The 25535-nt window shown below is 38.6% G+C and overlaps 1 protein-coding gene across 2 annotated transcripts in view; it reads left to right on the top strand.

The window, feature by feature from the left end:
* Positions 1–523: 523 nt before the first annotated feature.
* Positions 524–25535, top strand: part of FAM83B (family with sequence similarity 83 member B) — a 48553-nt gene continuing 23541 nt past the window's right edge. Inside the window, exons 1-2 of one of the 2 annotated variants that reach the window (XM_071741704.1) lie at positions 524–633; positions 5333–5836. In XM_071741704.1, the coding sequence (XP_071597805.1) occupies positions 5393–5836 (444 nt within the window). In that variant the 5' untranslated portion in view covers positions 524–633; positions 5333–5392. The remainder of the gene's footprint in view (positions 634–5332; positions 5837–25535) is intronic. The other variant, XM_071741705.1, reaches the window with a different exon arrangement.

Here is a 25535-nt window from a genome sequence, read left to right as displayed (position 1 = left end):
GAGCAAGACAGGAGCATTTTAAAGCAGCTGAGCTATGGAAAGGGGGCTCCTCCACGTAACCCAATTTAAAAATCTCGAATGGGTATCGCTCCCCTGCCCTGACTTGCTTCCCCAGAGTTAACCAGGAAACCGTGACTCGAGGCTGACGGGTTTATTTTTTCTTCAAGCCAGCCTTGAGAGTTGCCTCTCCCACGCACACGCACACCCCGCTTCCAGAGGCCCCCCGCGGGGCCGCCGATGTGCTCGGCCCGGGCCGGTCCCTGCCCCGCAGGACCGCAGGCGCCCTCGGCTTGCCGGCCCGCCCGGCGGGATAGGGCGGGGAGGGCCGGGGCGGGCCGGGATGGGGTCGCGCCGCGCCCCTGGGAAGGCGCTGCCCTTCGCTCTGCGCTTGGGGCCGGGTTTCCCCAGTTCAGACAAGCCCTTGCCCCGCTCCTGCGGCGGCGGCGGGTTTAGTGCGACACCGTCCTGACATGTTGTAACTGGTTTCCACACCCACCGCGCCTGAGAGCGACGGGAAGTACCTGCGATGAGCCCTGCGCCGCCTTGACTCTCCGCCGCGATCCCAGCGAGCCGGGTCGAACCGCCCCGACGATCCGGAGGCGAGACCCTCAGCGCGGGGCACCGGCGCAGTACGTGAGTCTGCCGGGACGGACGGGCAGGAGCAGGGGCAGGGGCAGGAGCAGGAGCAGGCAGTGGCAGGGCAAAGGCAGGGGCAGGGGTAGGGGTAGGGGTAGGGGTAGGGGCAGGGGCAGGGGCAGGCTCTGCCCCCGCCCGCCCTGTGCTGGGGACTGGCAGGTGGGGCGGTGGCTGCCCCCCGTCCCGCCAGCGGCCCCGCCGGGCGTTTGAAAGGGGGACGCGGGGACTGAAATGGAGGCGGCGAGAGGCTCCGGCTGCGGGCACCTGAGGGGACCCTGAGCTCAGCGGCGAGGGGGCTGGGGGGAAGAAGGGGCGAGCGGTGTGGGTGGCCCTCGGGGTCGGCGCCCACTCCTTGGCTTCGGGGGCCCTGCGGCCCCGCCGTGGTCGGGGATGACACAGGTTCGGTGTCCTCAAGGCTTTCCCGAGCACGTGGCGGTGCCACCTGGTTGCGTGCGTTTTGCACGAAAAGTTAACTTTCTGGTTTAAAAAAAAAAAAAAAAAAAAAAAAAAAAAAAAAGAAGCAAGCAGCAGCAGACGCGCTTGCGGTGTGGATTTTCACTTGAATTTGATGCCCTTTGCATCCACCGAAAATACTGTATTTTCATTAATATTGAAATAATTGACTGTCTCTGCTTAATGTAGGTAATTGTTATTTGTTCGTGATAGAATTCCTTAATGCAAAGGTTGTTGGAAGGCAGCTGCTGTAAAACTTTATTCTGTTGAAGGGTGCTCACACCAGGCCCTTAAGCGGTGGGGAGTCTCCTCGGCAGCACCGCGGGTCAGAGGTTCTCAGATGGATGCCCCAAAAACCATCCCTGAGAGAGGGACCTGCGAAAAGATAGCCGTGTGGTTTAAATTTTCTTTCACTGAGGGGGCAAGGTTGAAACTTTTTGTAGCAACTGTTAAAGCAATCGAATTTCCTTTGCAAAAGAGATAAGGACTTCCCATAGGAGAGCACCATGGCCAGGGCCTGGCCAAGGACTCGCTGTACAAGCCTGAGGTTAGAGCTGCTCCTCAAAATTGCTGAATAGAAAATGTTTCAAATTCTGAGAATATTAATAAGGCAAGGAAGTTACTTGTCTTTCGCCGTAGCCTGGAGGACTGTGCTCATGGAACCTCCACAGAATTTTGCATAATTTTGTTCAGGTGTTTGTCGTGCCGCTTTTGTGGAAGTTGGGATTCTTTAATCTTTCTGCAAAAAAACCACATTTACTTTTCTTTCAAAGGAAAAGCTTTGTTTTTGCTGTATTCCTGATAATGACGCTGGAAAGGTTTGCACATGTTGCTAATAGAAGGACAAGACGATCACAGGGCAGGCTTCTGACTTTGTGCTCTGCAGTGAAAGATTTGGTTTTAGCAGCTGATTGAAGTTTAAGTTCAATTTAAGCCCATTAATGGCACTAAATAAAAATATTTTAAGGAACTGATCCCTATGTCTAATTAGAGAAGATGACTGATACACTGAGCTGGAACTAAAAGCCAAGGTTATTTCTCAGAGGATGAACAACAGCTTTCCTGGTGCTGGTAAAATTGATAACCACATACATGAAGTCTGATAAAGATCTTGAAGCTTCCACAGATGGGCCTCCTTGTGTACAATTTTGCTAAAAGAATTGTTGACCTGAGGAGGATCTTCCAAGTATCAGGCTGATTATGCAGAAGTCATTGTACAGGACTGAAGAAGACACAAAAAAAGTTTATTTTGGAATTTTGTCTAAATCTCTGCCTTTCTCTCCAAAATTATAGTGGTTTTATAGGTAAGTTTCCTAGAAAATAGCTCTTACCTTATAAGGAGGGAAATACCTGTGTAAAGACATCCAGAGCTTGTGTCAAATATACCTGGAGTCATCATTTTAATTTGGGAGTTTTTTTTCTTCTCATGTTCTTAATTCCAAAAACCAGAATTAGAATTTTTAAAATTTGTCTCACCTGCTATGATGTATTACCATGCTGACAGAGGTTACATTTACTTTCTTATATAAATGTGCACTGCTTTAAGCTTCTTTTTTAAACAGCACTTGTAAATCAAAGATCAGCATTAAAGGTGTTAATTGTAAAATAACTATCCATGTTTGGAAGACACTGCACTAGGATTCTCACCTTTTCCAGATTATGGTTTATTTATACCCTGCTTTCAGCATGATTCTGAGCATAAAGTACTGCATTTATCCTCTGCCACAATTAATTAATTCCTTTATTTCAGTGATAAGTCAAATAATATACTATTAAAAAAAAAACAACAACCCAAATCAAAATAAAAAAACAAAACAAAACCCACACAAGCCAGCACACACATGCAATCTGTTTTTTATTTGTTCAAAACATTCAATATTTTATATTGCACAACTTTACATATTAAGTGTAGTTCTGTTCCCTTATATTATTTCCAAAGGAAAGGGAAAGAAGAATTAAAAAATGATTTAGACAACTTTTGAAATAAACATGTCTTTCTCAATTGCATATATGCAACTGATGGCAAAATTCGTGTTTTAGAAGCATATCCATCCCATTGATTTGCCTGTGTAAAATTTGATTTAGTCTTACATGTCATAATAAGACTGTTTTACTGTACTACTTAGAGAATTGTGAGGAATGGTGTGTGAGATTCTTTGTAAAGTCACTCATACTAAGCTGCAGACTCTTAAGAACAGCACAGCTAAGCAACTCCATATTTTGTGCTCTCAGAAGTTTTTCATTCTTCTTAAGTTTTTAAGACATTCTTAAAAACCTGTTCCAGATTATTGGTTTCTATGGGACATGGGAGACTGATGCAAAAATTTTAATTTTATGGTTTTGTAAGAGCTTGACCTTTGAATCCGTCTGTCTTGTCTGTACCACTTGTTTGGTTCTGTGTCACCTGGCATTATATCTGGTCAAAGTGAATTGGTATCACTCCTATTTGATAACATTTTGTTTCTTACCTGTGAGAGCAGTGTAGGACAAAGCCCTGAATATCTGTCACAGGAATATATGTAATTCTCAATCAGGGGAAAGCAGTTGGATCCCTTTTGCTTGCTGCTTTCCAGTTCACCACAAAGAGCTACTCTGGAAGCAGCCAGAAACACTCCTTTCCCCCAGGCTCGAAAGCAATCCTATCTGGGAAGATCTATCCTGCAACTTGGCTGAAAGACAGGATTCAAATGGAATTATTTCATATGACATGCTGATGCCAGCTTCAGATCTGGATTTTTCTTTCTTGGTCTTTTTTTTAACCTCAGACTTCCCAAGTTCCTCAGAAAACTAAGTCCCTTGGTTTAATTGAACATTTAATTGGATTTTGGAGTATCAGTATCGTATGGAGATTTTTAATTTCATTCCTTTAGGTTAATGCAGCTAATTTATATTTCCTTTCAAGAAGATTTAAATTTTTCCCAGCGCATGGTAGAAGGCAGATGCACTGTTTGCAAAAATGCCTGAAAAGTGTTTTGTTTATATCCCAGTAAATTCAGTCAGAACTCTCTACTACTGTTGCTTGATCATGGACTGCCATCCTATCAATTGGGCTTGTAGGGAAACCCGATGTAAACTTTCAATCTATAGTTCATATATGCCTATTGAAACTGTTCTGCCTTCCCTACTTCTGCTGCTTTTCTCTTGAGCTTGATGCTGGAGCCCTGTAAGAGGAAACAGTGTTACCATGCATCAGGTTACAACAGGTTACATGGCCTTTGTTTGTTTGTTTTTTTTGTTTTTTGTTTTTGTGTGTGGCTTACCTGCCCATTGAGCAGTTCATTACAGATTAGGTTTAAGGTGAATGGTGGAATTGCAGGAGCCCTGTAAGGGTGCACAAATGTGAAGGAAGAAACGCTTTCCATTTGTCCTCTCTCTCCCTTAAATCCCAATTTGTTGCAGCAGGAACAAACCTTGTCAGCCCTTGTTAAATGAAAGAAAAAGATGGTAAGAATTATTTTAAAAGTCATTACCAGTAAACAACTTATTATTAATGTTTTTGGGAAAAAAAAAAAAAAAGAAAAAAAAAAAAAGAAAAAAGAAAAGAAAAAGAAGTAGGTAAGATTAAAGCAGCCGCTCCTTTTGGCAGTAGGAATGAGCAGGGTGGAAACTAGACATCAGATTGCTGATTCAGAGTTTGATCCCAGATGTGGGAGGAGAAATCTTTCTGGAGTTCCTCATAACTCACTGAAATGAGGTAGGCTGGTCCTGCTTGGGAGCAACAAATGGATTAGATCAGCATGGGAGAGCAGATAGATAAGGAGGACTTGAATGACTGTTGTTTTAAAGACGCTGGAGAAATGCACTGCAGAGGAAAATGAATGCATCAATAAGTAGCAAATACAGTTGTTTTCTGAAGTGTTTCTCTGAACCCTACTCTGTTGTTACAAAAAGAGTTTTGAACCTCAACCTACAGTAGCATATTGGATTATGCGTTGGGTATGTATTGGTGTTACTGGTACAGATCTTCAGTGTATTATGAGCTCTGCTATAGCTTTTAATATAGTAACTTCATCAAATCACTTAATTATGTATTTAATTTTGCCTTATATGGTAGCTCTTTATCTTACTCTTTAATATTAATTTGACACTATTAATCCCTGAGTCCTTTCAAATAATTTTATGTTCTTGGAAGGTGCTGGTAAAACTTTGAGCAACATTATCAGAAAAGTATTTTGAATAATATTTGTGTGCATGTCATAGATCTCTAGAAATATTTTGTTTTCTTACTTTTCTCTCTTTGCAGGTACATTTCATCAGCTCACGAATGGAAGTTTAAGAGACTTTGTACAAAATATATGTGAAAATGGAAACTTCATCTTTGCTGTCATCCTTACATGATGAATGCAGACCAGACAACTATATTGAACCTCATTACAAGGAATGGTACCGAGTAGCTATTGATGCTCTAATTGAAGGAGGTTTAGAAGCCTACAAGGAATTTCTTTCCAAAGAGAGATGCTCAGAGTTCCTAGCAGATGAGGAAATTGATTATATTTTGAACAATGTTCACAAACTTCCCCAAAGCACTATTTATTCCTCTAACAATGCCATTGATGACACTTCTTCCTCGGGAACGTACTGGCCCATTGAATCAGATGTGGAAGCTCCAAATCTTGACTTAGGCTGGCCCTACCTGATGCCTGGAATTTCTGGTGGTACAAATGTTGATCTGCTTTTTCATCCACCACGAGCACAACCTTACACCATAAAGGAAACTATTCGGAAGATGATACGAGATGCCAGAAAGGTAAACATGAAAAATATTTTCTGTGAAAAAAAAGAAGTTACGATAATAATCTAGGTGGTGTTTTGCGAGAGGCTTCTTGGTTTTTTTTCCTGGCAGGAAAAAACAATGTGGCTGCTAACAGTTTTAAACATAAAGGTTTTCCCTTTATTGACTGAGATTGGTCCCTGGGTATCACACGTACCCATGTTATTAACCTTATTTACTAACCTTATTTACTAAAAATCAGGGATTAATTGAGTGATTAATGAAACATAATTACCATTGTACTGTAATGCTGGCCAGTCTGTGAGAAATTTGTAGGCAGTCAGCACATATTTTTTTTTACCTCAGTGAATATACCTCAAATGATACAATTCTATCTAACTTCAGGGTATATACTAAGGTTTCTGTCTTGCATGAGAAAGAACATACATCAATTTGGTATGGTAACCAGTTGTTACAAGAAATTAACACCTTGGTATAAATCCAACTCCTGTACCTTGAGAGTCCTAGGTTTTGTGATGTTTTTGTGATGCAATTCTCCTTGCAGAAATTAGTCAGTATTAAAGAGAGCTCAGAAGGACAAAAAATGAGGTTTAGTCAACAAGGAAATAGATTTTATTTGGGTACCTTACCTTCATTTCTAACTAATGACTAATTTATAAGAGATGTGGACACTTCTCCAAATGTACTTGTCTCCACTTCAGGGCACTTGCATCTTGAGTTTCCTGAGACACACCTGGCTGATACTTCAGTGACAGGTTGCTGTATGTACAAACCACCTTTTCATTTCTGGTGCCAATTTAAAAAAACAAAACCAAAAACACCAAAAAAAAAAGTGATTATCATGCAGATCTGCTTGATGCTAGACCACATTACCTCTTTAAACAGATGTGACAAGGTTTCTGAAGTACTCTGAGCAAGTATGGCACACTCTCCTTCCCTTGCAGTGAAATAAATTGGGTTCTGCGTCACTGTCCGGGTGTAAATTGGGAGGACGTGCTGTAGCTCGAGTGCATCCGTAAACACTTCAGTGGCTGAAACGTGTGTGTGAACATGTGCAATAGAAATTAATTGAAAAGGGTGGGGAAAGGAAGGACAACATCTTCTTACAATGTCTCTCCTCTATTTAGATAAAGTGTATAATTTGTTGCCATAATAGAGTTATCGCTAGGCCTTTTATCCTGCAGTTTACAGTCTAGAATGACTGTGTGCTCAAGGAAGTGGAGAAATAATTACTTCAATCTCTCTTTGTCCCTTTCTGAGTAAGATTCGGTGTTTTCTGCTTTGTATGTGGGGAGGCTTGACTGTGACTTGCCCAAAATACTCCATGATCTTATTCAGTTTCAGCTCCTGAGCTACCCATGAATTCACTGTGAGGGAAACCACAAAACCACAGTTAACTCCTATGCCAAGATTAGTTCAGTTTGGCTACAAGGTCTTGAAATGCCATGAAGAAAGGCTGTTTCCAGTCTGTTGCTATGTTGTTGTGCCCAGCAGGCTGGCTGCATGCAATCCAGTCCCTTTCCAGTTACTCTCTTAGCTGGTGGTGTTGCCTTGCAAAATGCTGTTTTAAGGCATATGCCTCCCCTGAATGCAGCTATGGAGAAAAGTTAGGTGTGATTCTTACCTCTCTTTGGAAGAAGGTTGAGTGCATAGTATAATGGCACTCTGATGTGCTTGTGGCACTTCCACTTATAAAGGGAATGTTATTTATGTGTCACTGTCAAATCAGACAGCTAAAAGGTTTGTTTAGTTGATCAGCACACCCTCAACAGCAACAATGGTAACACTTTTGATACAGTGATATGGGTTGGTAGCATCAGGAAGCAGCATTTACATCTAAAAGACAAAATGCTGTTCAGCCTCTTCTGTCTGGAAATGCATAGAAAAATTTAAAGGGTTTCTAAGTAAGGTAAAGTAAGGTATTTAAAACATGCTCACAGCAAGCAAACACTTTCTAAACAGGCTAGCCTGCTTCTCCTAATCCACTTTTAAAAATGTGGTTATATTAAAAATTGCTTTGTGTTTTGTAGTAGTGGAGATGTGCATTCACGGGGAACATTCAAAGGAAATAGGAAAAGGTTACACCTGAAAAACAGAAAAATTTAAAGAATAAACAAGGTCTTCAGCAAATCACAATAAATCAATACAACTCTAAGTAAAATCTGTAGGAATTTTCCCAGACTTCTGTGGCAAAATAAGCAGAGTGTTTGGGGTGGGCATATTCATACCATCAAACATTAAGCAACAAACTTGAGTGCAGGAGTTCAGGAGCTGGTTTACCTGGGATACTGGAGCATGTGGTGCAGGAAATCAACTCCTACAAGGGAAAGGCAGAGAATGTCCCTGCACTTATTCACCCCATAAAGGAACCCTTTGATATATATTTATATGTACATACTAGCCCAAAAATTCATAAAAGAAATTGAGCCAATAGAAGCCTAGATTTTTTAAAAATATCTGGAGTTACAAAAGGATAAGATGACATTATTAGTTGACTTACTCTTGACCTCTTTCATGCTTGATGCATCATAGTGTCAGTTGTTAAAATGTGCGCTACATATGTTAATTTTGACCTTATGAAGACGTGGTAAACAACATTAAGCAACTTGCTTGCTGACAGTGATTTTTCCTCACTTATGAGGAAAAACATTTTTAAGGCTCAGCTACACTAGACTAAAAACAGTGACTATAAAAAATTTTGTGAGAAAATCTTGTCCTTTATTCGTTTCTTAAATGTATAAGATTTGTAAAAATTATACACATCAGCTTCATTCTAAACAAATAAGCTAAATGTTTTAACCATTTTAAGGAGACCAATCAATGCTTATGATATGTTTCTTAATTGACATTAATGACTAGGAGCACTGAATAATAAAATAGGATGACATTAATTTGCAGTCTATACTATGGCACTTCTGTAGGATAGGTGTGATGTTAGCAGAGTGCCTTAGGTTAAACCTAACATGACAAGAAAATGGTTTTACTGTTGGTGTAACTAGACCTCATGTTCAAATGATCCAGCTTGCCAACCATCCTCCTTTGTCAACATAACCTGTGTTCATACAAGGACTGTGTCAACTGAGGAGACATGAGTCTTTTTATGATGTTGATATAAACATGCAGGGATAAAGCCCTGCAAAGTCTGTCTGACCTTAATGATGGACAGACTTTTGCAAACAATCCAGTAGTCTTATTTCTTGTGTGTTTTGGAGTCCTCTAACTTTGATCATTGGCAGGTTTCCAGCTTCTCAGAGGGTTGAGATGCTCTTACGACTTGACTCATCCTGGCTGGGCTATCTGAACCAGGACTGATAATGTTTAGCAGTTTTTTCTGAGTGGATTACTCATCTGGGAAATTGTATCAGGATGATTACTGATCTTTGTCAGGTTAATGTGAAACTTCCTTCTCATACTATCAAGTAACACAGAGACTTCAGTAATGAAGTGTCCTCTCCTTGTATGGCTTTTTCATAAGAGTTGCATCAAAACTGTCAGTTATGAGGCTTGTACATGTGTACAAGAAACTGCTCGTGCTGTCCTTGCAGGAGTGATTGACAGGGTGAGACAACAGGGAAAGGACAGCCCAGGGCATCGAAGGCTCTGTCTAGCAGTGTGTTTTTCTCTTACTTCATTAAGTGGATTCCTCTCTCCACCACTGGGACATTCCTACATAGTTTTAAAGGGAATGTGTAGCTAGCTCCAAGTCTTTTAGGTTGATACCCAAATAAGGATCAGCTCTTTTGGGAGAGAATTCAAAATTGATAAACTGATTTTTAAACAATCATATTGTTTAGATAGCCCAAGGATTGCAGGTTTGCAACACTGACAGACTTCCCTGATATACTTCAGGGATTTTCTGATGGAATGCAGGAAGTTACATGATATTTGATAAACATGCGATATTTCCCCCTGATTTTATTTTATTCCAATAGAGTAGCAATCTTAAACCTACCTGGGTTCATAAAATCAGTGATAAATTGTGAGACTTTTTAAAATCTTACTTGTTTTTAGAAGCTTAACTATGAATTTACATGGTTAGTGTATTATCATTTTGGAAACTCAAAAAAGGCTGAATTTTTTCTGAATTACTCATGATTTTCCTTTTTAATGTGAGCAACGGTTATGAAACTTGAACTCTTGGGAAAGAATTAAGTTGCAGTGTAAACAAGTGTAATTTGTCTTGATGGACCTGCTAGAGGTAGACCCCTAGTAAGTAAAAAAAAACAAACAACTGATGCCTGTGTTGTGTTTTAGAGCAGTGAACCAAGGCAAATAAAAACAGTTGACTCAGTTTACAATCATATAAAAATAAAATGTTTTCTTCTAGTCTGGGTGGCTTTTTTTCTGTTTCAGTTAAGAGTATTACAGAAAAAAAAATATTAGTTGCTATTGATCTCATTTTGTCATCTGTTAATACAGTAACAATGATGGAGTTCTGTCTGCAGTCTGGTTTAAAAGAAAATAAAATTCTTTACATGCCTATATGAAGCGTGATGTTTCAATACAGAAAGAAACTTGTAGAATATAACTGCACTGAACAATCCTTTTTTACTCTCTCAATAATACTGTTTGCCAACAATGTTAACTATAATTTTATCACCAATTGGAACATGATAAAGAATTGTATTTGTGGCAATGATTATCTTAGCTCATTGATGTCAGCAATCCAAGCAGATGAGAGAAAGGGGCTGCCTTTTTTTTTTTTTTTTCATAAAAGCTACACCAATCTGCTGAGCTCAGGGAGACAGGATAGATACATGTGATAGTACCCACTCAGAAGTTTCTATATAATGTGTAGAGTGTCTGATAAGCAGTGGATATTTTTTAATCATAGAAAGACTCAGTTCTCAGCTGATGATGTATAGACAACATTTTCTCTACCATAATATTATACTCCAGAAGGATTTCAGCAAATGCTTTTTGGTTTAGCTGCTATGCTGGAGGGTGCATAGCATCATTCACTTCTATTCACTTTCTGTTGAGTTATTTCCTGTTAGTTATAACCCCAGCATATAGTTTCCAGGTGAAACAGAATTTTTAGTTTTTGATAGACTTACCAGAGAGAGTGAAGTCACATCTTGGTGGGGTTTTTTGTGATCTACTCAAAACTCATAATTATTTCAGGTATTTTATATGCTTGGGTTTGCCTTTGGAGTCCTCACACAATTTTACTTGACTGTCACCTTTTCCTGCTGGCATCCTGCTCCCTCTGGGTAAGGGTAGTCCCAGAGCAGTCACAGCAGTCCACTTGCAGTGAAGGCAGAGAACACTGACATTGTTGGGACACATCCACAGGCACTTTTATCATCTGGAAAGCCTGTGACTTGTGTCATGCTTATAAACAGTTGCACTACATGTACTACTAAACAGCTGCACCACAATGTTGCCTGGCAGCCCTCCTCCTGGGGGAGGAGGAAAAAGAAAGCACAGGATAGGGATAACCTGGGGAGTGGGAATATGATAAAATAATTTTAATCAGTTGTGGTGGGTTTTTACTCACAGGTTTCTATCAGGTCAGAGGTTTGCAAGACTAATTAAGATGTCTTTGATACTGGTATTTTATATTAAAATTTGTAAATAACTGATATATAGGCATTGACATTTTAATGTCATAACTGGGCTAATATGCTATCAAAGTATCACATATCCATGATGAATTTAAAAACAGAATAATAAGGAAAATTAAAGGCCAGATCTACAGGCAGCTGTATTTATTAATGTCTGTGTTAGTCACGTAAGAAGTAAGTATAGACTTTGTAGCAATATTTTTTCATTAAAACCTTTTCTTTCATTGACATTAATCTTCATAAGTTAAAATAAAAAGCACTTTTAAAAAGTCATTTATGCTTTTTGCACTTCAGGAGATTAAAATGGTCTGTATTGTATTCAAAAGCAATTTTGTTCTGAAGTGACTATAGGTAAAAGTATGCTATAAATATAAACATGAACACCTTGATTTAAAATAATTTTGCTCTGGCAGGATGCCTCTTTCAGTGCACTGTTCAGTGCATTTGGGTTTTCTCCCTCTCATTTTCTTGCCTATCAGTAAAAAACCCTGATAATGTTGTAGTAGTATTTTAGTTCTTCTGAATTCCTATCCTCCAGAGATCTCAATTCTTCTAATCTTTTTCATACAGGGAACAATCCTGCCTGAAGAACTATAGGCTTAATCACTTCACATTCCTATTGCCATAGGCCTTTTTAAATCTCTTGCAGTTTTAACACAGCTTTTGATCTCTGATGGCTTTCCAACATAGCCAGTGGTGCTCTGAGTGATGGGGAACATATTTTGAGTGATTTTAAACTTTAAATTTGTTTGTTATGTATTGATTGTGATAGAATTAGAGAAGAGCATAGCTTGGTATACGGATACTTTCAATACTGGAGTGGTATTTCTGTAATACAGTACGATAGAAATTGCATGGAAATTGGAGAACTGCTGAGATGGAGAAGAACAAAAAGCACAAAAATCCAGAGAGCTGCTAGTTCAGAATTTCTCATTCTTCTGTTTGGAAGGAGTGGGATTGAATGCTACCAAACTGCATGTAGTAAATTTCCTCATGTACAAGTATCTACTGCATTTGTAATTATTTCAGAACAATTTGCTTAACATTGTTATTTTCCCCAAGGAGTATTGCAACTGTTCCAGCACAGGTGACAGAGGATACTAAAGGACACTCTTAATTCTAAAACAAGTGCAGACCTTGCCATTGCTACCAGGGCAATCATCCTGGTGATAATGTATGCCTATAACCATTGTGTAATGAAGAGGTGCAATAAGTTAAAGTCCACATTTTCAAAAATGGTTGCAGCATCCCTGAGAACTCAAAGGGCTTTTACCCTTGAAAATCCTACCCTAGTTTACTTTGGAAAGAAGTGATGGTAACAGTAACAGGGTGTAACTGGCACTGAGTAGTAGGATCTTAAGAGTAGGATCTGCAGACATCCATAAAATGACTCACCTCAATAGAGATGTTCAAATGAAATAATTGCAAGATGAAGTTATGACTTGCTTGATCAATAAGTTTAGTAATTTTTCAGTATACAGTCCACTGACCAGTAAGCCAGTTGAGTGTAGTGTTATTTGTATCATAAAAGTAGAAGTGAAAGCAACCAAAATAGCCATCTCTGCTTACCTTGTGTTTGTTTGACATCTTTTCCTATATCCTGGGTGTTTGTTTTCCTAGGCTGTAAACATCATTGTCTGTATATCACTTAGTTCACTGGCGTCTCAGTCTTCCTGATGGGTGCCAGCCAGTGCAGACACCACTGCTGCAGTATAAACAGAAGATTCAGAGTTTATACACTCTCCTTTATCCCTAGGCATCAAAGAACATGACCAAAGTGTGTGCAGTTTTATATGGAAATGCAAAGCCACAAAAGCATTAAAATCAAACATATCGCAATTTAAAAAGTGATATAATTAAGAACCAAAGGCCTGAGAGCATTGTACATTAGCAAACAGTACTCAGAGCAAGTAGGGGCCAGATAACAACTTTTTGCTTTCTTGTCTCTGTGGCTTCAGTGCATAAAAAAATAATAGTTATGCATTTAGTGTTATAGTTATGAAAACCAATTTCTGAGGAACATCAAACTTCTCCAAAAAAGTTTGCGTTCATATATACGACTGTAGTTTTGTAGTACCTACTTTTCAATAACACTTGTAAAAACATAAAGTCCTTTCTTATCTTGAGATAAAGAGGGTGTATCTTCAAAACACACGCAGAGTGTTCTCATACCTTTGCTATCTGAACCAGGTCTGTCTCATGGTCTGGACTGCTTGTGCTGACTGCCCAGAAGATTTAATATGAGAGGGAATGAGAGCATGTTCCTCAAGAACACAGTGTGGTGACCCCTGCTCTCCCCAGCAAGGTGTGTGGGCATGAAGCTGCCTTTAGAAAAGTTCTGTGTCGTTTCTCCTATCCAGAGGTTTTTGCTAACTGCAGCACCAGATTCCTCAGGCCTTTTCCCTTCTGCCAGTGATCCTGCTGGAGGAGATGAAGGGAGGCGATAGGATAATATGAGAAGTTATGCACTGTATCTCACAGAGATGAAAAGAAAACTTTGATATCTGCTTCATCCACTAGCAGGCAGGCTCCAACAGTAGCACTGTGTGTTCAGATAGCCAGATGGGTGTGCCTTCAGTTCAAACAACAGATATAACATCTCAGCCTTATTTTCCTGCTATTTCCTGGAGCTGCAGGCATTCTTTGCCAAGCAGGCTTCATTTCAGCCCAGTAAGCTCCCTTTATGGTTTAAGTGCTAGCTGAAGCACTGGACATCACCTTCTATTTCTGGTAAATCTGTGTGGTATCAGCCCACAGAAGGTATTGTAGGTAGTGTTTTCCTGCTAGGCTTTTGATGCTCAGTAATCTAGAAGTAAAAATGAGGTTGAGGTGAACTAACCAGCACAGAAAAAGAACAAGTGCCCACTGATTCTCTGTGGGACCTTTGTCAAGAACCACTCACTGAGGCAGAGCCCTTTTTAAGCTGTGCAGAATCTACTGTCAGTGAGCTGTACCTTCTGATCAGAAGCATCATAGGCAGCGAAAAGAAGTGGCAGTGTCAGCCAGCAAATCTGATTTCCCTCAAATGCCAGGGGCATGCTGCCCATCGAAGCAATTAGGTCTCCATCCAGCATGACAGAGCACAATGATATCCAAAGCTACCTGCTGTTCTGATAATTCCTTGGCAGTGCTTTATGGTGGATTAGCACAGACATGCAATAATTGCCTGAAAAGTCACTGAGAAGGGTGGGGGTTTCTTTAAAATAATAAGAGAGTATACGTGGCTGTGCAGCGTCTGCTTGATAGAGATCTGTAACCTGTCTTTGCTGAGGATGGGCCCAAAAATATCAGATATCAATGGATCTGACTCTGACAGTAGCAGGTATTGTTATGAATCTACAGAAGGCTGCCTTACAATGTAACAAGAAGAGTATTATTTTGCTCTAAAGGTATACTTCTGAAGTGAGAAGAGAGTAGAGATGAAACAGAACCATGACTGATTCTTCTACTCGTTTATTTTTTTGCTATCACCTTATTTTATGACTTAGTGCTATGTGATTATCAGGCTCAAATATTAAGTGATTGAACTGGCATGAAATAATGCTGAAATAGTTACTTCTACAGTAGCTAATATAGTTATTTTCACAGCAGTGTCATTATCTATTTTGTTCATGTTTTCTAGGCTTATTGACTGACAGTAAGACACTTGTGCCAGAAGTCTAATTGAGCAGATGATTTGATTTCTTATGCATAAATTGAATTTAATTATGAAAGTGAAGTGCAGATCTGAAGTGTTGTGATAGAGGGTTGCAAATTCAAGGAAGGGCTTAGTGCTTTGACTTGAAGTTCAGAAGAGTTAAACTGTTTTTGCAATGAGCTCTTGAGAGCCCAGAAAATTCTTCTGTGTAAACATGAGACCCTTTTGAAGCCAGAGCTCTGAGTACTTTTTGGAGGAACAGAAAGGAAGGAAAAATGTGCTGTTCCTGGGACTCAGAAAAGAGGCATGTCAGAGGAGCAGGGTTCTCATTCTCTGCTGATCCTTTGGTTTGCTGAAAGGCTTCCTAATCACCCAGGGTGAAAATGCTGGCAGTTTTGGATTACTTAAGTCTTACAGCATCATGTGGAAGGGAAGAGCTTAAGACAAATAAATGCAGACTGAGCAACGTTCAACTCAGCTGGGCTCTGCTCTGTGCTGCTTGTAGAGCAGAAGCAACTTGATGAGAATTGGGATCAAGTGGATGGAATTAAGGCAAGAAAGTTTTGCATTGTGTCTGTAGTATGCAGGCATTTCTGCTCTCACTGCCTGAAGTGACCATATTATTAGGAATCCTATACATTTTGGTTGTAATTAGTCTTCCCTTCTCCTCCCTCTTCACTCCACCCCTCCAGCTCTTGCTCTTGGACAGCCCTCTCTCCTCTGGCTTTTCTACTTTCATTGTGCACCTCAGCCAGAGGTATTTACAACCTGCTCTAGGTACTTTTGGAATCTCTCTGGAATGCAGTTTTTGGTGTGACATGGGGATCTGAGCTCCCTCTTAGGTCAATGAAGAAACGTGGACGCCTTGGCAGCTGCCAATCAGCACAACTCAAGCAAGTGCTTGCAGCAGGGGCTTTGTATCTCATCCCCATTCTTTGTATCTCCCAGTGAGAAGAGGTGAAACAGAGTCATGTTAGAAATACAGAAATGCTTTTTAATTGCTTGTTGAATTAGTTTTATTAGCAGGTTTCTGATATTTATTATAAATTGTAGGTCTAATAGTTTAAATATTAAAGGAGGTGTGTTTTCTGAATGGGACTATCTTATTTGCCCTGTTTTATTTGGCAATACATTGAAGTTTTTGGGAACAAGGCTGAAGTTTAGAGATAGAGTATTTGTGTATCAGAAGTTACAATTGCCTATTTAGTCAGGAAATTAATTGCATACATAATTGATTTTAATCTCATTTAGTCAAACAAGACATCTAATAAAACTGGAAAAAAAATTTTGTAGGTACCTAGTAAACAGCAGAGAGATGAAAAAATACTTGTTCAAGTAGGTCTTCTTGAACCAAAATCAGATCCCTAATCCTGAGAGGTCTGAAATACTTTACTGTCTGTACATGAGAGGTTTCATTAACTTAACACACATATGTGGTTACAGGATTGATGCTTAGGGGTGTGATCCTCTATCATTAAGAGCCTGATTTTATATATTTAAATAATTGTGTAAATAATCTATCTCTTCCTCTTAGATCATGCCACAATATACGTGTAGTGCCAAATGAGCATATGTCTTCAGTTGATTGCATGCATTGTGAGCAACTAAAAAGAAAGAATACTGTGTGACTAAGCAGACTGCTGTATTTTTATTATTATTATTTTCAATAAAGAGTGTGTTGATAAACTGAATATCTGAAACCCACCCAAGCAAGGCATTGAAACTGGTTAAAGGTTTCCCTTCTCCAGATGCTATTTCACCACTCATTTCTCCTTTACTGGTCCCAGCATCCACATTCAGGCCTGGGTCCACAAAAGTCTGATTCAAGGGAGTAAACACATGTAGGAATGTTACTGAAAGTGAGCTGGTCCCATAAAAAGAAATTCAAGAGCAAGAATAATTTATCATATTGATTCATGGAGAGCAAGAATTGGTTTTGCTAGTATAGAATGCCTGTCAAAGAACATTTTCCTCTCTAACTTCATATAAATGGCCTCAACCAAAATGACTGAGTCCTCTGTTAGCAAACCTGAAGAGATTGTCCTGGGGAATGAGGCTTCATTATCTTCTGCCACATTGCGTATGCTTACTGAGCTCATATACCGTGCAAGCAAGGTTCCAGAGGAATTTCTCAAATTGTACTCAAAGGCTTTTGAAATGATTGTCACATATATATAAAAAGCATACATGCAATTTTTCATGCATGCTGGCACACAAACAAACAAACAAAAACAGTTAGATAAAAGCTGTAAGAAGTGAACATCTGGAATTTAGCTGTTGTGGTATATAACTATCCAAAATATTTTATGGATTTTGTGTTTTTAATGCTGCATATTCTTAAATACAAACAAACAAACAAAGCAAAAATGACAATGAAAAATAAAAACAAAAACCAAAACATAAAAGACCCCCAACAGTTTGAGAAAGTTTCCTGGACAATTACAACACTGCTGATACAAAAGTGTGTATCAGATAGACATACTTATTTTGAATTTTGTTAGCCGTGTTTCAAAAAATCTTTGAGATCACAGTTTCACAATATGTGAAATTCCATGGAGAGACACTGCTTACATTATCTGAGGAGGTGACTTTCTTCCTTTAATTGTAGGAAGTATACTCTCTTGAGATATAAAGTAAGAGAAAAAAGCATCTCAAGTTTATCTAGTACTCTTTAATAGGTAACTTAGCTGTGCGTTTTTAAGGCAGTAGGCTACACAGAACAAAAATACTGATATTTAGAAAGCAAAGGTCAAACTGAATCACTGAGTATTGCATCTGAAATCAGAATTAAAATGTTATATTTGACAGACTTCTTTTCCATAAAATGTTTAAGAAGAATGCAAAAAGCCAGATGTTTAAAGATCCTGGGGGGATTTCCAGCAAAGTACATTGACTGAAATGTTCTAGCAGCACAGCTGAGTAGCGTTTTATGATGTGAAAATCCTACACCAAATATGAAACAAAATGTGGCATTTTGATTCCAAATGCACATATAGCTTTGTCTTACTTTAAAGATACTCAGAAGTGATTATATCACTGTCATCTGCATCTCAGTTCACCCTGATGAGTTCACCATAGAGTTTTGAGTTTTAAAAATCTGAGTGGAAATTTCCCAGAGCTGTTTGTTTTCATACAGTTTGTATGGGGATTCATAGTTTAAAAAATACAAAAAGAAACAGAACTAGGTTTTTTTTCCTTCTTAAAAGATTTGAATTTTGGTAGACTCGTTAAAAAGTCTTGGCTGAATGTAAATGTGTCACAAAGTGTAGGCACAGAAGTATAAGAAGACTTTCTGATACCTGTTGGAGGCAGTGCTGCCCTAACGGTGGAGATGTTACTGATAATTATGCTAAATATTCCCCATGTTTGAAAATGTAGAAATTATGCAAAAAATTCCTTTGACCAGGCTTTGAGTTATTTATCTAAGGAGGAGAATTTAAAAAAATATAGTAAGTATTGTAACATCTAAACTAAAAATCATCCAGGACTTTGGTTTTTTCTGTATTAGTGTCTTACATTCTCTCTAAATCCTGTAGTGCCAAGTTACAGTAAAAACACACTGAATTATATTTTCCCATTATACTATAACAATTTGTAGTAGCTATGAATAAGGTCTATAGCAATTGCAATGTAAATAACAAACGGTGGTCTGCTCTGGTCTTTTTTCTAAATTGCTTACCTATGTCTCTGGGTGGAACTTTAGCCTGAAACAGTAAAACTTAAAGCAACCTGCTTGGTCAGTCTTATTATAAACTGCATAAACTCAACAGGGGAAGTCTGTTTCCTTTTAAAAGGGAAAAAATGTGACATTAAATAATTTTCAAATGATCTGTGTAAACAGGTTATGTTTATATAAATAAACATTCACTCACACACACTGGAATTTAATTGAAAAACTTACTGTCAGCAGCTGCCACAATAAATATTGCAACACAGGCTGAAAAGCAGAACACTTATGAATATAATGTATGTGAAAATTCTTTTATGGTGATGATCAACATATTTAACTAAAATAATACGTTAGGAAAACTGAGAATGGTATTGGATTTAGGATGGTTTTAATTGATTTCCAAGTCATGGTAGGCTCTTGAAGGTCAGCAGGTTGTCCAGGAAGGATTTTAATATTAATGAACATCTCTTTCCTTCCTTTCTCAAATTTGCTCAAAACCACAACCCCAAGAAAAATAAATGTTTCATTAGTTTTCAAGTTGCCAAGCATTCCTTAGTGGTTTATTTGCAGTTTTTGCTTTCTTACTTGTTTTCAGGCATACTTTTGGTTGCTTTGTGCCTGGGATTTTGAAGAGAATGAGTCTTCAGTACTGCATCCAGTGAGACTCTGTACTACACGTTATTCCTCTCAGAATCATAGTGGCAGGGCTCTAGTTTTGAGTTTGTTCATCTGGCCACAATCTCCTCCCTTCCCTTCAGATTAGCTGTGATTCTGATATTTTAATGACTACAATTTTTTGTATCATTCAGTCTTCTTTACTTCTGGATTGTATGCTGGTGCTTGTTCTGTGTTCACACGTCCTCTCTGTGGGCCTTGTCACCCTGTCATTGCTTGTATTTTGAGATACAGTTTTCTGATTTATTTTACAGGAAGTTATTTTGGAAAACAGCTGGGTAAACAAAAAACAATATTTGTATCCTTTAAAAACTCATAGTTTATTACCAGTTTTGGAGGCCTTCCTTATTCAGCTTGGCAGCCATTTCCAACTGAGGCTGATAAAACTATGGTTCACAGATTCTGATGTCAGAAGGGACCATTATGATAATGAAATCGGACTCCCTGCACAGCACAAGCCTGGCACTGTTGCAGCTTCAAAGAGCTGATACTAAGAATAAATCTGACCTTAAAACACTTGGGTGCTAGCCCTATAGCCAGGACTCCTGGGTAACTATTTCATATTCACTCAGGAGATGAGATTTTCTTTTTATTTAACAATCACTTCTCTCTAAATGAAGGAATTTGCTTGAAGAAACCCATTTTGCAAGCCCAGACACAGCCTGCCTGAGCTTTCTCTTTGGGCATCTCATCACTCAGCAGGACAGTCAGCAGAAAGAGAAGGTGTAGAGGGTTTTAAATGCAGGAGTGGAGGGCGAGGCAAGGCTCAGGAATAGCTGCAGGGATTGCTTTCAGAAGGACTTTGGGATGCTCAGCCTCTCTGTAAATACAAGCCATTAGGCTCTGAGGGTTTGTTCGCATGGCAGGATAAGGTGCATCAAGGAGATCCATGAGGAGCAGGGCGTTTTCACCTTCCCAGAGCATCATGTTAGCGTGACGAGACTGTTTCCAGCCACAAAAGTAATTAGACATAAGCTGACTCAGATGTCCCTGCACAGGACAGTGGTGTGACATGCACACACCCTATATATTTTCAAGATCCCACTTAAAAAGAGGTGTAATAATTTTATTCCCACGTTTATGAAATGGTTTGTGCTTTACACATGAAAAGCCCTCCATATGTACTTAAGTATTACTGTAAGCAATTTAAGAGGAATTTTAAAAGCTGCTTATTTTTTTCTGAGTTTATATTACAAAGAAGTAGCAGACTTCAGTAAGATCTAATTTTTTTTGGAAGTCCATGAGTAACATTAGTGTTTTAAAAATAAATATCTATGATAATATCTTCTAGGTAAAAATGCATTTTTGGAATGATTCATGTGATTTACTAGGTCCTTAAATTTGTATTAATTGAAAGACCTTCTACATCCTTTAAAGAAGGTATATTTTTATATTCTTTTATTTTTGCTGAATATAAAAGTCATTATAGGTGATTAAAGGATTGGTAGACTTGTATAACATGGAGAGACTTCCATACAAATTCCACTTAGAATGTGGACTTCTCATCTATAAATGTGAGTAATAAGGTTTAGGGTAATACAATTTGAGGAGCCTAAGCTGGAATCCATCTTCCCAGGTGCTTCTAATGCTTTAAAACTTTGTATTTGTATGTTTGGTCTGGTACATGGGTTTGTTAATTTGCTTTGGAGATTCAAGCAGAAATTTATCTGTCATATCCAAATATGAAGCAGAGAGCTGTTTGCTTCCTGCTGTCTGCTGATGTTTTGCTGTTACTTTTTGCTTACAGTTTTCCTCTATGCAGCTTTGAGAAACAAGAAAATACCATTTTTTCTTGTCCACTCAAAGTACTGTTTCTACTTTATGGTGAATTTCAGTGAATGCTCAGTCACCTATGTAAATGTCAGGGAATTCTTAGCTGCTGCATACCTGACTCTTGTTCCTTTGCAAAAATATTTCTCATGTCAATTAAGATGATGTATATATTATTTTTATGATTGATAAGAGATTGGAGTATCTTTCAATTACCAACTACTGGTCACAGTTGACCAAAACTGATGAAAACTCCATGAAAAATTCCTTCCTGAGAGTTGCATTGCATCTCTCTAATGAGAGGAAACTGCACTAGCAGCTGAGAGCTGGTTCAGAATTACAAGGAAAGGCAACACCAAGAGATGTACACTTTTTTAAGAAGGTAAAAAGGACTAAAAGTGAGTGCTGGTCTTGTCCACACTCTTATCAATAGGATGCTACTTTTTAGCTAAAGGAGAGGGGGAAATAGTTCCTTTTCAGTCTATGTGTGTGCAATCCTCTACATGCATGCGTAAAACTATTACAGAAAGCATAGTTTCTAGGTATGCATAAATACATGGGATGCACAGCCATCTGGTACAGAGAGCTTTATTGGCATGAGTTTGGAGTGGACAAGGTACTAAAGGGAAGATCTTAACTGAGAAGTACTTCATAAGAACAAATGTTTATTTGAAAGGCACTGGTTTGCAGCAGAAAGTGGTTATTTTTCAAATTATTCTTGGAATAAAATGTTCACCTCTCCTCCACAGAGGTATTGCAGGTTCCCATCTCCATCCGTATTTCAAGCAGCTCGAGTCATACAGTATTTTAGGCTATTAACATGCTTGGCACATTATTCCATAGCAAACTGAATGTGGCTTAATGTAAGGCCTTGGACAGTTTGGTCAGTGATGTTTCTGCCTTTCCTTCCCTATGGTTAGGCAGATTCTGATTTTGATGGCAAAACAAGTGAGTTTTTCCATCTGCTCCTCATGTTTGCTAGCATATATTTCCCTGAGGCATACCTCTGTTCAGCAGGTGAGTGTTGTGTGGCTGTAAGAGTCTCACTGGCACAAACAATCAGTGATTCTCTCAAAAAAAGCTATTGAAGAGCTGCAGTAGGTGCCCCTGCATCTGATTTTCTTCTTACTTCATAGTTAAATCCAGGTGCTTGCTGTGATGTTTTGTAAGAAACCCCCTTTCCCTACTGGGAGCTTTGCATTTCTTGCAGGTGTTCAGCATGTTTCATGATTAGATCTCTGATTATCGTTACCCAAATGAAGGGAGGTGTGTGTGAACTGGCATGTGATGCTCATCAGGATTGATATTTTGTAGATAGGGGAATGATCTCACATAGATGAAGTTGTACAATGTAGGACTTGTGGTGTGTTTCTCTTTTACCCATTAATAAAATCCCATTAACTTATCTTGTTGGTCACTAGCTCAGCTGAGTACAAAGAGCTCAGTTACTTGCACACTGACATGTGTCTCCTTATCCTGGAAGTGGCACAGGGCTCTGTTTTAACAAAATATGTGAATATGCTAAATAAATATTAAAACTTTTAAACATTAATAATAAACTTATATATTTAAATGGAAAGACTTCTAGATATTGAAGATGAAGCATTATGATTATCTGATCTGATTTTATTGCAAAGAGCAAATGTTCTTTCCTGTGACTTTGCATAATTGCAGTATCAAGTTGCAAATGGTGAATTAATACTTCTCTGGCCTTGATGAGGAGCTGTTTGAAGATCAGTCAAATCTGATGCTACCTGCATGTACAAAAAATAGTGTCACCAGGATCATTCTACAGCTGTATGGCTTGCTGTTGTCTGCCAGAGATTGTTATTCAAAATTCTGCTAAGAGACTAAATGATTGGTTTAGAAACACTGGCAGAAAGAAATAGGAAGGAAATGTTTCTTTTGACTTTTTAAAGTTGTTTCTAATCATTTCCTTTCTTAACTATCAACTTACAACTCCTTAAGATGCCTCACTGACTGTGGAACATTCACCTTTGAACAGGAACTGCTGAATTTCTCTCAAAATGCTTTTAAAGAGTTTCAAAATTGAAATATTTTATTTTAAATACAATATTTTAATGTATCATATTGCTACTGAAATTATAACTCGCTCAACTAGTAATAATTTTACTTGTAATTACTCTCTTTTTTATTTACTTTTGACTACTGCATTCGATCCTGGAATTAAATTTTGTTTACTGCCTTATTTTGTTCCAATTCAATATCATCTCCACTGAGGTCTACAAGAATTGTAGGATTACTTATCTGCTTCATTTCAGTTTTCTTCACAGGAGATTTGAGCAGGACTTTTAATTGCTTCCCTATGATTTCAAATATCTTGCTCCATATGGTAATGTGCATAAAAATTTGAATTTGTTTTCTTCCTGAAAAGCTGCACATAATTACTTATTAACTAGATTAATCTTTTCTTATCTTGAGGACATTCTGCCAATGCTTTCAGACTTGTATGCAATTATTTTTTCCTTTTTCATCTAATGTGTAATAAATAATCTATCATGCCAGAGTAATGGATTGCACCTGAGGATCTCAAGTTGATTTGCAGACAATAGTTAATTAATTAGTTTCACAACCTGTCTTTAAAATAGGTGCAATGGAAATGCAGCCTGCCAGCACACAGTCATTAGCAACACGTTGCACCACTAACTGTGGCTGCTCCATAAGCAGGGGGTGTCATCTGCTTCTCCTGAGTATCAGGGAAGGTTCCTGCTCAAGTGGCATCATGCTTAAAAAAATAAATAGTTAAAGTCATCTGGTGCGGTTGTTTACCTGGCATTCAGATGTAATTATGTGCCACACAGACCTATGGAGGTGTGCATTGGATCTGTAATGTATGTTTCAAAACAGTGATATGACATCACTGCAGTTTTTTTAGCAGAATGTTGCTGCAGGTACTTGTCCAGGCGTGATATTTTTACTTATAAATGCATTTTGTTATGTCAGCATAACTGCAGCTGAACTGCAAAAGTTTTAAAGATAGATATATGTAAAATGAACAGACTGTTTGTCAGGCTTAAACCCTGAGGAAAGTTCTCATTATTCATCCTCTTCTATTTATACAGGAAGATTGTTGGCTTTCCTTCATACTGACCTGTGACTAGGAATTTTAAACAGGCTGTATTTTGTATTTTGTGGGTTGCCCTAACCATATAACTGCTGGAATTGAACTCTTTAAACAGAATTAAGTACATCTATATGGTTTGAAATTAGTGGCAGGGAAGTAAATAGCATCTGTGGCAGAAGCAAAAGTTTTATTTTTAATGTCATGATATAGTGTGCACTAAAAAGTAATGCATTTTAAAAGCTGTATAAAATTCATGGTAGCCCATTTTAAGGAAGGAAGGAAGGAAGGAAGGAAGGAAGGAAGGAAGGAAGGAAGGAAGGAAGGAAGGAAGGAAGGAAGGAAGGAAGGAAGGAAGGAAGGAAGGAAGGAAGGAAGGAAGGAAGGAAGGAAGGAAGGAAGGAAGGAAGGAAGGAAGGAAGGAAGGAAGGAAGGAAGGAAGGAAGGAAGGAAGGAAGGAAGGAAGGAAGGAAGGAAGGAAGGAAGGAAGGAAGGAAGGAAGGAAGGAAGGAAGGAAGGAAGGAAGGAAGGAAGGAAGGAAGGAAGGAAGGAAGGAAGGAAGGAAAACTATAGGGAGTTTGCCTACACTTTTGTGACAGTGATATGAAAACCTTTAATATCATTGAGTCCTACAAGCTACTAGAAATACTCATGTGCAATTAAAATGTTTTCACAGGATGACTGTTTTAGACATCTGGCTGTTAATGGGTCCTTAAGTGTGTGTAGCTCATGTGTCTAACACTGACTCTTAATCACACGTATGAAGTTGCATACAAAAGCTGTAATCTTGAAAAATGATTGAATAAACAATATTGAAAAGGCATTTTTTCCCACTTTTCCCTAAATAATATTATTTCTGTGTTCATTGACTCTTGTGTTGGTTTTCCTTTTAGAAGTCTGGCTGAGCAACCAATCTGGTCGTCAAGCTGGTTTTGAATATTGAGTATGAGAGCTATTTCCTTTATACCCAAAGTTTAGTTAAAAATGACCAAGAGCACAAGTCCTTTGCTGTCTTAGGTGTAAACTGGTCTGCTAATGGCATTAATTGTAAAAAGTATTGCTCTATGGAAATGAACTTTAGTGTTCCTTTTTAACCTTATAAGACCTTTTTAACCTTTTAAGACAAAGATCTCATCCTGCTTCTAACAGGAGCCTCTGTTGAGGACTGGTTTATTTTACTTTGGCATTACCTTTACTGAGCCATGAGCTAGGGGAGATTTTTAGCCAGAATTTGTTGTAGTCTCAGTTGGGATTTTGTGGACATTTAGTGTTCCTTAGGATCTGCCCTTTGGAAGAAGTGTCTATAGAGAACT

This window comes from Heliangelus exortis, chromosome 3, assembly GCF_036169615.1.
Source record: "Heliangelus exortis chromosome 3, bHelExo1.hap1, whole genome shotgun sequence".
NCBI lineage: Eukaryota > Metazoa > Chordata > Aves > Apodiformes > Trochilidae > Heliangelus > Heliangelus exortis.
Note: the sequence above shows the minus strand (reverse complement) of the source record. Positions and strands in the feature narration are given on the sequence as shown.